Raw genomic sequence first — 15,365 nt, forward strand, 5'->3', positions numbered from 1 at the left:
TTTTATGCAGTTTCTCAATTAACGAGGAAAGAGACCTAATTCCCTGTTATATTCGACTACGAAGGATGGGACTCATAAGTGTTGAAATCTGTCAGCACGAGCCAGGAGACTTCAGGAGGAGAGTGAGGTTGTCGTCATGTATTTTAGTTACAAGAGTGTCGATGGCGACCTTCCAGTATATTTGGAGTTACAATCACTTGGGAATCGTCACCCTCTCAGGGAAGCAGTGATGGGTGTGGCACAGGGTCAGTGATGGAGGGTGACAGAGGCAGGGGCAGTGATGGAGGGTGACAGAGGGAAGGTCAGTGATGGAGGGTGACACAGGGAGGGGTAGTGATGGTGGGTGACAGAGTGAGGGGCAGTGATGGAGGGTAACAGAGGGAGGGGTAGTGATGGAGGGTGACAGAGGGAGGAGCAGTGATGGTGGGTGACAGGGAGGGGCAGTGACGGAGGGTGACAGAGGGAGGAGCAGTGATGGAGGGTGACAGAGTGAGGAGCAGTGATGGTGGGTGACAGAGGGAGGGGCAGTGATGGAGGGTGACAGAGGGAGGAGCAGTGATAGTGGGTGACAGAGGGAGAGGCAGTGATGGAGGGTGACAGAGGGAGGGGCAGTGATGGAGGGTGACAGAGGGAGGGGCAGTGATGGAGGGTGACAGAAAGAGGGGCAGTGATGGAGGGTGACAGAGGGGCAGTGATGGAGGGTGACAGAGGGAGGGGCAGTGATGGAGGGTGACGGAGGGGCAGTGATGGAGGGTGACAGAGGGAGGGGCAGTGATGGAGGGTGACAGAGGGAGGGGCAGTGATGGAGGGTGACAGAGGGAGGGGCAGTGATGGAGGGTGGCAGAGGGAGGGGCAGTGATGGAGGGTGACAGAAGGAGGGGCAGTGATGGAAGGTGACAGAGGGAGGGGCAGTGATGGAGGGTGACAGAGGGAGGGACAGTGATGGAGGGTGAGAGAGGGAGGAGCAGTGATGGAGGGTGGCAGAGGGAGGGGCAGTGATGGAGGGTTACAGAGGGAGGGGTAGTAATGGAGGGTGACAGATGGAGGGGCAGTGATGAAGGGTGACATTGGGAGGGGCAGTGATGGAGGGTGACAGAAAGAGGGGCAGTGATGGAGGGTGACAGAGGGAGGGTCAGTGATGGAGGGTAACAAAGGGAGGGGCAGTGATGGAGGGTGACAGAGGGAGGGGCAGTGATGGAGGGTGACAGAGGGAGGGGCAGTGATGGAGGGTGACAGAGGGAGGGGCAGTGATGGTGGGTGACAGAGGGAAGGGCAGTGATGGAGGGTGACAGAGGGAGGGGCAGTGATGGAGGGTGACAGAGGGAGGGGCAGTGATGGAGGGTGAGAGAGGGAGAGGCAGTGATAGTGGGTCACAGAGGGAGGGACAGTGATGGAGGGTGGCAGAGCGAGGGGCAGTGATAGTGGGTGACAGAGGGAGGGGCAGCGATGGAGAGTGACAGAGGGAGGAGCAGTGATAGTGGGTGACAGAGGGAGGGGCAGTGATGGAGGGTGACAGAGGGAGGGGCAGTGATAGTGGGTGACAGAGGGAGGGGCAGCGATGGAGAGTGACAGAGGGAGGAGCAGTGATAGTGGGTGACAGAGGGAGGGGCAGTGATGGTGGATGACAGAGGGAGGGGCAGTGATGGAGGGTGACAGAGGGAGGGGCAGTGATAGTGGGTGACAGAGGGAGGGGCAGCGATGGAGGGTGACAGAGGGAGGGGCAGTGATAGTGGGTGACAGAGGGAGGGGCAGTGATGGAGGGTGACAGAGGGAGGGGCAGTGATGGAGGGTGACAGAGGGAGGAGCAGTGTTGGAGGGTGACAGAGGGAGGGGTAGTGATGGAGAGTGACAGAGGGAGGGGTAGTGATGGAGAGTGACAGAGGGAGGGGCAGTGATGGAGGGTGACAGAGGGAGGAGCAGTGTTGGAGGGTGACAGAGGGAGGGGTAGTGATGGAGGGTGACAGAGGGAGGAGCAGTGATGGAGGGTGACAGATGGAGGGGCAGTGATGGAGAGTGACAGAGGGAGGAGCAGTGATGGAGGGTGGCAGAGGGAGGGGCAGTGATGGAGGGTGACAGAGGGAGGAGCAGTGATGGAGGGTGACAGAGGGAGGGGCAGTGATGGAGGGTGACACAGGGAGGAGCAGTGATGGAGGGTGACAGAGGGAGGGGCAGTGATGGAGGGTGACAGAGGGAGGAGCAGTGATGGAGGGTGACAGAGGGAGGAGCAGTGATGGAGGGTGACAGAGGGAGGAGCAGTGATGGAGGGTGGCAGAGGGAGGGGCAGTGATGGAGGGTGACAGAGGGAGGAGCAGTGATGGAGGGTGACAGAGGGAGGGGCAGTGATGGAGGGTGACAGAGGGAGGGGCAGTGATGGAGGGTGACAGAGGGAGGAGCAGTGATGGAGGGTGACAGAGGGAGGGGCAGTGATGGAGGGTGACAGAGGGAGGAGCAGTGATGGAGGGTGACAGAGGGAGGGGCAGTGATGGAGGGTGACAGAGGGAGGGGCAGTGATGGAGGGTGACAGAGGGAGGGGCAGTGATGGAGGGTGACAGAGGGAGGAGCAGTGATGGAGGGTGACAGAGGGAGGGGCAGTGATGGAGGGTGACAGAGGGAGGGGCAGTGATGGAGGGTGACAGAGGGAGGGGCAGTGATGGAGGGTGACAGAGGGACGAGCAGTGATGGAGGGTGACAGAGGGAGGGGCAGTGATGGAGGGTGACAGAGGGAGAAGCAGTGATGGAGGGTGACAGAGGGAGGGGCAGTGATGGAGGGTGACAGAGGGAGGGGCAGTGATGGAGGGTGACAGAGGGAGGGGCAGTGATGGTGGGTGACAGAGGGAGGGGTAGTGATGGAGGGTGACAGAGGGAGGGGCAGTGATGGAGGGTGACAGAGGGAGGGGCAGTGATGGAGGGTGACAGAGGGAGGGGCAGTGATGGAGGGTGACAGAGGGAGGGGCAGTGATGGTGGGTGACAGAGGGAGGGGCAGTGATGGAGGGTGACAGAGGGAGGGGCAGTGATGGAGGGTGACAGAGGGAGGGGCAGTGATGGACAGAGGGAGGGGCAGTGATGGAGGGTGACAGAGGGAGGGGCAGTGATGGAGGGTGACAGAGGGAGGGGCAGTGATGGAGGGTGACAGAGGGAGGGGCAGTGATGGAGGGTGACAGAGGGAGGGGCAGTGATGGAGGGTGACAGAGGGAGGGGCAGTGATGGAGGGTAACAGAGGGAGGGGCAGTGATGGAGGGTGACAGAGGGAGGGGCAGTGATGGAGGGTGACAGAGGGAGGGGCAGTGATGGAGGGTGACAGAGGGAGGGGCAGTGATGGAGGGTGACAGAGGGAGGGGCAGTGATGGAGGGTGACAGAGGGAGGAGCAGTGATGGAGGGTGACAGAGGGAGGGGCAGTGATGGAGGGTGACATAGGGAGGGGCAGTGATGGAGGGTGACAGAGGGAGGGGCAGTGATGGAGGGTGACAGAGGGAGGGGCAGTGATGGAGGGTGACAGAGGGAGGGGCAGTGATGGAGGGTGACATAGGGAGGGGCAGTGATGGAGGGTGACAGAGGGAGGGGCAGTGATGGAGGGTGACAGAGGGAGGGGCAGTGATGGAGGGTGACAGAGGGAGGGGCAGTGATGGAGGGTGACATAGGGAGGGGCAGTGATGGAGGGTGACAGAGGGAGGGGCAGTGATGGAGGGTGACAGAGGGAGGGGCAGTGATGGAGGGTGACAGAGGGAGGGGCAGTGATGGAGGGTGACAGAGGGAGGGGCAGTGATGGAGGGTGACAGAGGGAGGGGCAGTGATGGAGGGTGACAGAGGGAGGGGCAGTGATGGAGGGTGACAGAGGGAGGGGCAGTGATGGAGGGTGACAGAGGGAGGGGCAGTGATGGAGGGTGACAGAGGGAGGGGCGGTGATGGAGGGTGACAGGGAGGGGCAGTGATCGAGGGTGACAGAGGGAGGGGCAGTGCTGGAGGGTGACAGAGGGAGGTGCAGTGATGGAGGGTGACAGAGGGAGGGGCAGTGATGGAGGGTGACAGAGGGAGGAGCAGTGATGGAGGGTGACAGAGGGAGGGGCAGTGATGGAGGGTGACATAGGGAGGGGCAGTGATGGAGGGTGACAGAGGGAGGGGCAGTGATGGAGGGTGACAGAGGGAGGGGCAGTGATGGAGGATGACAGAGGGAGGGGCAGTGATGGAGGGTGACATAGGGAGGGGCAGTGATGGAGGGTGACAGAGGGAGGGGCAGTGATGGAGGGTGACAGAGGGAGGGGCAGTGATGGAGGGTGACAGAGGGAGGGGCAGTGATGGAGGGTGACAGAGGGAGGGGCAGTGATGGAGGGTGACAGAGGGAGGGGCAGTGATGGAGGGTGACAGAGGGAGGGGCAGTGATGGAGGGTGACAGAGGGAGGGGCAGTGATGGAGGGTGACAGAGGGAGGGGCAGTGATGGAGGGTGACAGAGGGAGGGGCAGTGATGGAGGGTGACAGAGGGAGGGGCAGTGATGGAGGGTGACAGAGGGAGGGGCAGTGATGGAGGGTACAAAAGCACACAAGAGCCACCCACTAACTTCAGGAGGAGCTAAGACACCGTTGTGAGTGGGTGTGTCTCTGAGTCTCAGCTTCATGCATCCCAGCGCCTCCACTCAATGTAAGAATTCTTGTAACTCGCTCTTCCTACCAAATACATTTCTCAGAGTCCAATAACCCATGCGGTTTTAGCGCCTGTTCTGTTTAATCCAATATATTACTAGAAAAACAGCGTAACAATATAGGGACATAACAGTACAGTCTTCGTTTAGGTAAGACGTGTTTATATACTAGTATATATATATATATATATATATATATATATATATATATATATATATATATATATATATATATATATATATATATATATATATATATATCCCTGGTTCAGACCTGAATGTCTTCCATCCCCCAGCCGCTCCCTAAAGGTTTAGCGCTCACCACCATTAATGTATTAATGGTAATCATTTTGAAGGGCCAAACCCTTAAGGGTCATACGGCTCCTGGGGAATTTGAAGTAACGGGGTTTGATCAGAGGAAATAGATCGCAGCTCCAGTTCCATGAATCAAGAGCCCCTTGATGGGCAGCTCTGAAGTCCCTCCAGTCTCTTGGTTTTTAGATTAAAAATAATGTTCTTACTGCAAAATTTACATTAATTTCAAGGGTTTGCTTTATTTCAAGGGTTTGTTTTATTTCAAGGGTTTGCTTTATTTCAAGGGTTTGCTTTATTTCAAGGGCTTGCTTTATTTCAAGGGTTTGCTTTATTTCAAGGGCTTGCTTTATTTCAAGGGTTTGCTTTATTTCAAGGGTTTGCTTTATTTCAAGGGTTTGCTTTATTTCAAGGGCTTGCTTTATTTCAAGGGTTTGCTTTATTTCAAGGGTTTGCTTTATTTCAAGGGCTTGCTTTATTTCAAGGGTTTGCTTTATTTCAAGGGTTTGCTTTATTTCAAGGGTTTGCTTTATTTCAAGGGTTTGCTTTATTTCAAGGGTTTGCTTTATTTCAAGGGCTTGCTTTATTTCAAGGGTTTGCTTTATTTCAAGGGCTTGCTTTATTTCAAGGGTTTGCTTTATTTCAAGGGCTTGCTTTATTTCAAGGGCTTGCTTTATTTCAAGAGCTTGCTTTATTTCAATGGTTTGCTTTATTTCAATGGTTTGCTTTATTTCAAGGGTTTGCTTTATTTCTAGGGTTTGCTTTATTTCAAGGGTTTGCTTTATTTCAAGGGTTTGCTTTATTTCAAGGGTTTGCTTTATTTCAAGGGTTTGCTTTATTTCAAGGGTTTGCTTTATTTCAAGGGTTTGCTTTATTTCAAGGGTTTGCTTTATTTCAAGGGTTTGCTTTATTTCAAGGGTTTGCTTTATTTCAAGGGTTTGCTTTATTTCAAGGGTTTGCTTTATTTCAAGGGTTTGCTTTATTTCAAGGGCTTGCTTTATTTCAAGGGTTTGCTTTATTTCAAGGGTTTGCTTTATTTCAAGGGTTTGCTTTATTTCAAGGAATTGCTTTATTTCAAGGGTTTGCTTTATTTCAAGGGTTTGCTTTATTTCAAGGGTTTGCCTTATTTCAAGGGTTTGCTTTATTTCAAGGGTTTGCTTTATTTCAAGGGTTTGCTTTATTTCAAGGGTTTGCTTTGTTTCAAGGGCTTGCTTTATTTCAAGGGTTTGCTTTATTTCAAGGGCTTGCTTTATTTCAAGGGTTTGCTTTATTTCAAGGGCTTGCTTTATTTCAAGGGCTTGCTTTATTTCAAGGGCTTGCTTTATTTCAAGGGCTTGCTTTATTTCAAGGGTTTGCTTTATTTCAAGGGTTTGCTTTATTTCAAGGGTTTGCTTTATTTCAAGGGTTTGCTTTATTTCAAGGGTTTGCTTTATTTCAAGGGCTTGCTTTATTTCAAGGTTTGCTTTATTTCAAGGGCTTGCTTTATTTCAAGGGTTTGCTTTATTTCAAGGGCTTGCTTTATTTCAAGGGCTTACTTTATTTCAAGGGCTTGCTTTATTTCAAGGGCTTACTTTACTTCAAGGGTTTGCTTTATTTCAAGGGCTTACTTTATTTCAAGGGTTTGCTTTATTTCAAGGGCTTGCTTTATTTCAAGGGTTTGCTTTATTTCAAGGGCTTGCTTTATTTCAAGGGTTTGCTTTATTTCAAGGGCTTGCTTTATTTCAAGGGTTTGCTTTATTTCAAGGGCTTGGTTTTTTTCAAGGGTTTGCTTTATTTCAAGGGCTTGCTTTATTTCAAGGGTTTGCTTTATTTCAAGGGCTTGCTTTATTTCAAGGGTTTGCTTTATTTCAAGGGCTTGCTTTATTTCAAGGGTTTGCTTTATTTCAAGGGCTTGCTTTATTTCAAGGGTTTGCTTTATTTCAAGGGCTTGCTTTATTTCAAGGGCTTACTTTATTTCTAGGGCTTACTTTATTTCAAGGGCTTGCTTTATTTCAAGGGCTTACTTTATTTCAAGGGCTTACTATATTTCAAGGGCCTACTTTATTTCAAGGGTTTGCTTTATTTCAAGGGTTTGCTTTATTGGGTTCAAGAAGACGCATGATGGTAGATGAATGGTTCAGAGAACCGACATATTGTTGAATTAGACACATGTGCAACTCTTGGGTATCTTTATTGAGGAAACGTTTCGCCACACAGTGGCTTCATCAGTCCATACGTAGGAGAAACTTGAAGAACAGGAGGAGAATGAGGTAATCAGTCCCTCAGCCTTGAGTCGATGTGGTCAGTCCATCAAATATGACACCACCTCTGACTGCTGCACCTCTCCTGCCATACGGTTTATAAGCTGCTTCTCCGCTCATATGCCGTATTCTATTCAAGATTGATGGACTGACCACATCGACTCAAGGCTGAGGGACTGATTACCTCATTCTCCTCCTGTTCTTCAAGTTTCTCCTTTGTATGAACTGATGAAACCACTGTGTGGCGAAACGTTTCCTCAATAAAGATACCCAAGAGTTGCACATGTGTCTAATTCAACAACAAGACGCATGATCTCAGAGCATGAATGGCCCATTTGGGTTATGTTGTTAAGTTGGTTGCAAGACAACATCTGAATGTTGCGCACCGTATTGGTATCGGATTACATCATGAATGCCGACATCGGCTTCAAATAAGGACTTCAGCCCCCCTTGAATTGATACTTTAATTATTATCGGTGTTGAAGGTTGGCATGACTAACTCATTGGGTTAACAACTGAGAAGTCCGAGGTTAGATTCCCGGACAGTATGCGCAGGCTTCTTTACGCTTGCTAGCTACTCTTGTTAACCAAGCACTAAATACTAACGAAATCGTAGTAACACGATTAGAAACGGGTGGGGTTTGAACCCATGGCTAGTGAGTGAGTTTTAGGATTCACTTCCCATAGGTTCAAATCCCATTTATTCCGTGGTTAGTAAATACTCTTCCGGGTGTAAGTGGGTCGTTGAGATCACATCATGGCAAGTGCTAGTATACCATACAGTTAGAGTGTTAAATGAGCTGTGGCAAAATACGCGGTTCTTAATTGTGTAAACTAAACTTCATTTGCAGCACTGGTGACGGTGCTGGTGGTGGTGTTCCTTGCCTTCGTCCTGGCTTCCTGTCTCGCTCTTAGGTTTTATCAACGCTGGTCAAAAGCCAAGGAGGTAAATACTATTAATCTAAGCTGATAAGGAGAAGGCTGTGATCTTTAGCATTTATGCAGAGATGGTTAGGAATTTTTTGACGCCTTTGCGCGCGCGCACACACACACACACACATACACTCACACACACGCCAGAGAAGAGGCGGGGCCAGGAGCTGTGAATCAACTTCTGCAACCACATATACGTGAGTATAGGATTTGCACACATACACAGAAAGAAGGCAGATAGGTAGCGTTAATTAAACTACAGACCAGTGTCACTGACATACCTATGCATGTCAGTGACATGTCATGGAGAAAATTATCAGAACATAATATAGATACAGGCATGTATGTGCAGGACTCCTGACCAGTGTAAGGATATCAGTTATGAGGGTGCCTTCACCAAATTCAACTTCAGTAACAAAAACATACAGTGGGATCAAATCAACCATGTCCTAAATGAAACAAGCTGGGAAGATATCCTAAACAACACAGTTCCAAACCTTTACCTACAAAGAATTAATTCTGTGGCACTTGAGGTATGCTCGAGGCACATTCCTATAAAAAAAAGAAGAGAAGATGTAAATTAGAAAGAGAGAGATGCTCCCTATACTGGCGAAGGCGAAGAATCACAGAGCTACTGAAAGGGACTAATATATCTGAATTACGAAGGAAGGCACTGGTCAGAGAAATAGCAAATATCGAAGTTAAGCTTGAGGAATCGTAGAGGAGATAAAAAAACACACGAAGAACTTAAATCAGTGAAAATAAAAAAAAAATACTTCTTTTCTTATGCCAAATCTAGGGCAAAAGCAACATCCAGTATGGACTTAGATGACAGCAAAGAAATGTGTGAGATACTGAAATCCCAATATGATTCGGCATTTAGTGAGCCGTTAATCAGACTAAGGGTCGACAATCTAAATTTTTTTTTTCACGGAGACTCAAAATTAGGTTAATTCAAAAATTTCTGATATTATCCTAACACCACAAGTCTCTGAAAAAGGCAATAAATAACATGACCATGCACTCTGTCCCAGGCCCAGACTCGTGGAACTCCGTGTTCATCAAGAACTGCAAGAAACCCCTTTCACGTGCCTTGAGTATTCTATGGAAAGGGAGCATGGACACAGGTCATCCCACAGTTACTAAAAGCAACAGACATAACCCCACTCCACAAAGGTGGCAGTAAAACAATTGCAAAGAATTACAGACCGGTAGCACTACCGACCCACATCATAAAAATCTTTGGAAGGGTTCTAAGAAGCAAGATCGTCACCCACTTCGACACCCATCAGTTGCACAACCCAATTCAGCATGGGTTTAGAGCAGATCGCTCCTGTCTTTCCCAACTACTAAACCACTACGACATGGTCTTGGATGCTCAGGAGGACAAAATTCAGATGTAGTATACACAGACTTTGCCAAAGCCTTCGACAAGTGCGATCATGGTGTAATAGCACATAAAATACCTGATAAAAGGAATAACAGGAAAAGTGGGTAGATGGATCTAAAGCTTCGTATAAACAGAGCAAAGGCAAAGGCGGCTACAGCGAAAAGCTCCGTTCCACAAGATACAGTACTCGCTCCCATCCTGTACCTTATCCACATATCTGACATAAGAGATGTAAGCCACAGCAACGTGTCCTCCTTTGGGGATGACACCCGAATTTGCATAACAGTATCATCCACTGAAGACTACAATTCTCCACACGGACATCAACCAAATCTTTAAATGGGCCGCAGAAAACAATGTGAAGTTCAATGAAGACAAATTTCAATTACTCTGCTCTGAAAAACTAGGAAATTAAAACTGTATCGGAGTATAAAGCAAATTCCAACCAAAAAATAGAGTGAAAATCAAATGTGAAGGACCTGGGAGTGATAATGTCAGAGAATCTCACTTTCAAAGATCACAGTGTATCTACTACATCTGCTACGAAAATGATAGGACGGATAATGAGAACCTTCAAAACTAGAGATGCCAAGCCCAGATGATTCTCTTCAAATCGCTTATTCTCTCTAGGTGAGAATATTGCTGTACACTAGCGGCCCCTTTCAAGTCAGGCGAAATTGCAGACCTTGAAAATATACAAAGTACTTTCACGGCATGTATAAGTATAATAATGCACATAAATTACTGGGAACGGTTGAAGTTCCTTGCTTTGTATTCCCTGGAACGCAGGCGAGAAAGATACATGATAATATAAACTTGCAAAATCTTAGAGGAATTAGTCCCAAACCTACACACGAAAATCACTCACTACGAAAACATAAGACTCGGCAGAAGATACAACAGGGGCCCAAGACTGTTCAAATGCTTCCCAGCATACATAAGGGGGATTACCAATAGACCCCTGGCTGTATACAAGAAGGAGCTGGACAGGCACCTAAAGTCAGTATCTGACCAGTAGGGCTGTGGTTCGTACGTCGGTTTAAGTGCGACCATCAGTAACAGCTTGGTTGATCAGGCCCTGATCCACCACGAGGCCTGGTCACGGACTGAGCCGTTGGGGCGTTGACCCCCGAAATTCCCTCTAGGTCTACTCCAGTACCGCACAAGACGGGAACAAAAGCTAAAGCAGCAGGCAGGAATAAAAGGGAAAGCACTACAGTGGACCAAGATATACCTGACAGGAAGGAAACAGTGAGTGAATGTCCAGGAAGAGGTGTCGGAAGGGATGCTTATGATGAGTTGGGTTCCACAAAGATCAGTACTAAGACCGGTGCTATTTTTTGTATATGTGAATGACATGATGGAAGGGACAGAGTCAGAGGAATCTCTGATGTGAAAGTAATGAAGAGAATACAACCAGACGTGGACCGGGTAAGGCTACAAATAGACCTGACAGGCTGCAGATCTGGTCTGGCAAATGTCTACTAGAGTTTAACCCCCCACCAAGAGCAAAGTTATGAAGTTTGGGGAAGGGCAAAGAAGACCTCAGATGGACTATAGACTCTGGGGAGGGGCTAAGATTGCAAACCTCACTCAAGGAAGACATTGGGATGAATATCGCCTGAGGCTCACATCATTCAAATAGCTGCTGCAACAAACGCATGTTTGGTAAATCTAAGACTGGCTTAATACTTATTCAAGACACTATATATCGTATAAGTCGGGCCCATATTGGAGTATTCAGCACCAGTATGGAACCCACCTCGTCAAACATGTCAAGAAACTGGAGAAAGCGCAGAAATCTGCAGCGAGACTAATCCTGGAGCAAAGGGGTGTGAGGAGAGGTTAAGGGAAGTCAGCCTGATGACACTGGAGAGCAGAAGAACGAGGAGTAATATTATAACGTACAAAATACTGAGAGGAATTGATAGGGTGATGAAAGACTGTTTGAGAGATGGGAAACAAGGAACACTAGAGCGTAACAGGAAGTTGAAGATTCAGATGAGCCACAGAGACGACAGAAGGTATTTCTTCAGCCTTAGAGCAGTCAGGAAGTGGAACAACCTGGAGAGTTAAGTGGTTAGTTTAATAGTTTAATATCCTTATTATGCACCCCATACCCATCCTGTGGGTGCTAGTCAAAAGATTAAGAGAGGTACATACGCGTGCATGAGCGTATTTGATAGGAGTGAATTGAGACAAATGGTTTTTAATACTTGACGTGCTGTAGGAGTGTGAGCAAAGTAACATTAATGAAGGGATTCAGGGAAACCGGCAGGCCGGACTTGAGTCCTGGAGATGGGAAGTACAGTGTCGGCACTCTGAAGGAGGGGTGTTAATGTTGCAGTTTTATAACTGTAGTGTAAAACACTCTTCTGGCAAGACAGTGATGGAGTGAACGATGATGAAAGTTTTTCTTTTTCGGGCCACCCTGCCTTGGTGGGAATCGGCCGATGTGTTAATAAATAAAACATAAGGGGTCCAAGGACTGGGCCCCAAAGTTCTGATAGCTGAACAAGTTAAGTGGTAGAGGCAGGATCCATTCATAGCATTGAGAAGAGGTATGATAGGGCTCTCGGAGCCGAAAGTGGACCTAGTAGTGACCATCGAAGAGGTGGGAACAGGAGCTGAGGTTCGACCCCTACGACAACACATAGGCAAATACAAGGCCCTTTGCCAGACACATTCGTACCTCTTAATCTTTCCCCTCGGTCTACCTGTTTCGAATCTTGAAACATTGCACAGCTCCTGATGAAGCACAAGTGGGAAAGGTCTAGAGTTAGTGTTTCCAATCCCCAATGGCTTGTTTTGTATATATATATATATATATATATATATATATATATATATATATATATATATATATATATATATATATATATATATATATATATATATATTTTATTTTATATATATATATATATATATATATATATATATATATATATATATATATATATATATATAAGCAATATTATCCTATCTGTTACTAGTCTTGCAACACTTCACAGCTCCTGACGACGCACAAGAGTGCGAAAGATCTAATGATAGATACATAGATATAGATATATATATATATATATATATATATATATATATATATATATATATATATATATATATATATATATATATATATATATATATATATATATATATGTATGTATGTATATGTATATGTATATATATTGATAGATAATTTTGAAGTGCATAAGGTTATCATTCAGCTAACTTCCCTACGGTCAGTGCCTGCTGGTGCTTCGTCAATCGGGTGGCTCGTCGCAGCCACAAAGGGACATCAGAATGCAGCCACCTTCCATTGTGGCCCCGTCTGTCCCACCCAGGCCCCCGACGCCTCCACGCAATCACAGGATCGTGAAGAAGCTCTCCAGCAGGCCCCCAACGCCTCCACGCAGCCAAAGACCCTTGAAGAGGCTCTCTTTGAAGCCCCCAATGCCTCCACGTAGCAACAGAATCGTGAAGAAGCTCTCAAGCGTACCTCCTGTACCTCCACGTAGTAATAGGGTCCTGAAGCAGCTGTCCTTGAAGCCTCCAAAGCCTTCATCCAGCAGGATACGGAAGAAGCTCTCCCAGGAGCCACAACGATCAATGAATGTGAATGTTTGTTGTAACTCTCCTAATAAACTTAGTAGCTTCCTGGAGCATTAGAGTGACAGTATTATCTCATGTACCTTATACAGGTTAGGTTAGGTAAGATTAATCTGGGAACCAGGACAAGTGTTTCCTGACGCGGGTCTTAGTCATGTGATGACCCCCCACTGGAGCTTTTGGTCGTCTGACCGAGGCCTTCCACTGGCTTACCAGTCCACCCCCTCTAAAAAAATTAAGATTATATATAACTTTATCTATCTTATATACAATGTCTACACTTTGCTTCCTTATTCATCTTATATAACTGAAACCTCGAAATAAGGAGGGAAAACTATATATATATATATATATATATATATATATATATATATATATATATATATATATATATATATATATATATATATATATATATATATATATATATATATATATATATATATATATATATATATATATATATATATATATATATATATATATATATATATATATATGTATATATATATAAAATTGTATTCAGGTATTTCACTGATTTTTTTTAATGAAATGTTTAAAGTTTATTAAAAATATGTCACTAACGTCTTCTTTAATTTCCACCTAAGGGTTTAGCGCTTCCCAAGAAATAATAATTACAATAATAATAATAATTAATAATAATAATAATAATTAATGATAATTAATAATAATTAAAAATAATATATAACGATAATAAGTTGCGAAGGTTAGTGGACGAGTTTGGGAGTGTGTGTAAAGGTAGAAAGTTGAAAGTGAACATAGATAAGAGTAAGGTGATGAGGGTATCAAATGAGTTAAAGAAAAATTGGATATCACATTGGAGAGGAGGAGTATTTAAGAAGTGAATGTTTTCACATGTTTGGGAGTTGACGTGTCGGCGGATGGATGTATGAAGGATGAGGTTAATCATAGAATTAATGAAGAAAAAAAGGTGAGTGGTGCGTTGAGGTATATGTGGATACAAAAAACGTTATCTATGGAGGCAAAGAAGGGAATGTATGAAAGTATAGTAGTACCAACACTCTTATATGGGTGTGAAGCTTGGGTGGTAAATGTTGCAGCGAGGAGGCGGTTGGAGGCAGTGGAGATGTCCTGTCTAAGGGCAATGTGTGGTGTAAATATTGTGCAGAAAATTCGGAGTGTGGAAATTAGGAGAAGGTGCGAGTTAATAAAAGTATTAGTAAGAGGGCTGAAGTGGGTTTGTTGAGGTGGTTTGTTCATTTAGAGAGAATGGATCAAGGTAGAATGTGATGGAGAGCGTATGAATCTGTAGGGGAAGGAAGGCGGGGTAGGGGTCGTCCTCGAAAAGGATAGAGGGAGGAGGTAAAGGAGGTTTTGTGGGCGAGGGGCTTGGACTTCCAGCAAGCATGTGTGAACATGTTAGATAGGAGTGAATGGAAACGAATGGTTTTTGGGACCTGACGAGCTGTTGGAGTATGAGCAGGGTAATATTTAGTGAAGGGTTTCAGGGAAACCTGTTATTTTTATGTAGCCGGACTTGAGTCCTGGAAATGGGAAGTACAATGCCTGCACTTTGGAATATTGGCAGTTTGGAGGGGTATGTTATGGTATATCTTTTTATATGCTTCTATACTATTATATCTGGGCGCCTCTGCAAAAACAGTGACTATGTATGAGTGAGGTGAAAGCGTTGAATGATGCAAGTATTTTCTTTTGGGGGATTTTCTTTCTTCTTGGGTCACCCTGTCTCGGTGGGAGACGGCCGACTTGTTGAAGAAAAATAATAATAACAATTGGCTTAGCTGTTCATAATACGTTTTAAAAAATAAATTCAGATTTCTTATCGCCTTAACAATCAATCAAAACTAAGCGCCAAACCCGCCTTAATTATGTTGCTCCTATCTTGTGATATATACTACCAGAAGTGTGTTCCTCTCAGTGTATAAAGATCAAAGTATTTTTGTCTGGTGGTGAAAAGGTTACGTGCAGCCTTAATGACCCTAGTGTAGTCGATAGGCTTCAAACCCAATTAACCAAACAACTATCTATGGGGAAGCACTAAACCTGTAGGAACTGTAAAGCAGATGTAAATGAATCTCGTCGTCTAACATTTTAGGGGGGTTATTCTAGGTAAGTTACACATGTTACCCTCTCCAGGTCCCCTCACGCTGGTGAGGGGCTCTTGATATAGGGAATTGGATCTGTGCTCCATTTCCCTGAATTAAGCCTGAATACCTTCCATCTTGCCCCCCTTCCACGTAT

General features: G+C 46.0%; 1 protein-coding gene across 1 annotated transcript; it reads left to right on the top strand.

The window, feature by feature from the left end:
* The first annotated feature begins 4,520 nt into the window (after positions 1-4,520).
* LOC128685773 (myelin-associated oligodendrocyte basic protein) lies at positions 4,521-13,470 on the top strand. Its single transcript, XM_053772409.2, has 3 exons — positions 4,521-4,636; positions 8,041-8,135; positions 12,759-13,470. Exons 1-3 carry the CDS (start codon positions 4,612-4,614, stop codon positions 13,179-13,181), a joined length of 543 nt encoding a protein of 180 aa, XP_053628384.1. The 5' UTR covers positions 4,521-4,611; the 3' UTR covers positions 13,182-13,470.
* The last annotated feature ends 1,895 nt before the right edge of the window (positions 13,471-15,365 follow it).

This window comes from Cherax quadricarinatus, chromosome 23 (assembly GCF_038502225.1).
Source record: "Cherax quadricarinatus isolate ZL_2023a chromosome 23, ASM3850222v1, whole genome shotgun sequence".
NCBI lineage: Eukaryota > Metazoa > Arthropoda > Malacostraca > Decapoda > Parastacidae > Cherax > Cherax quadricarinatus.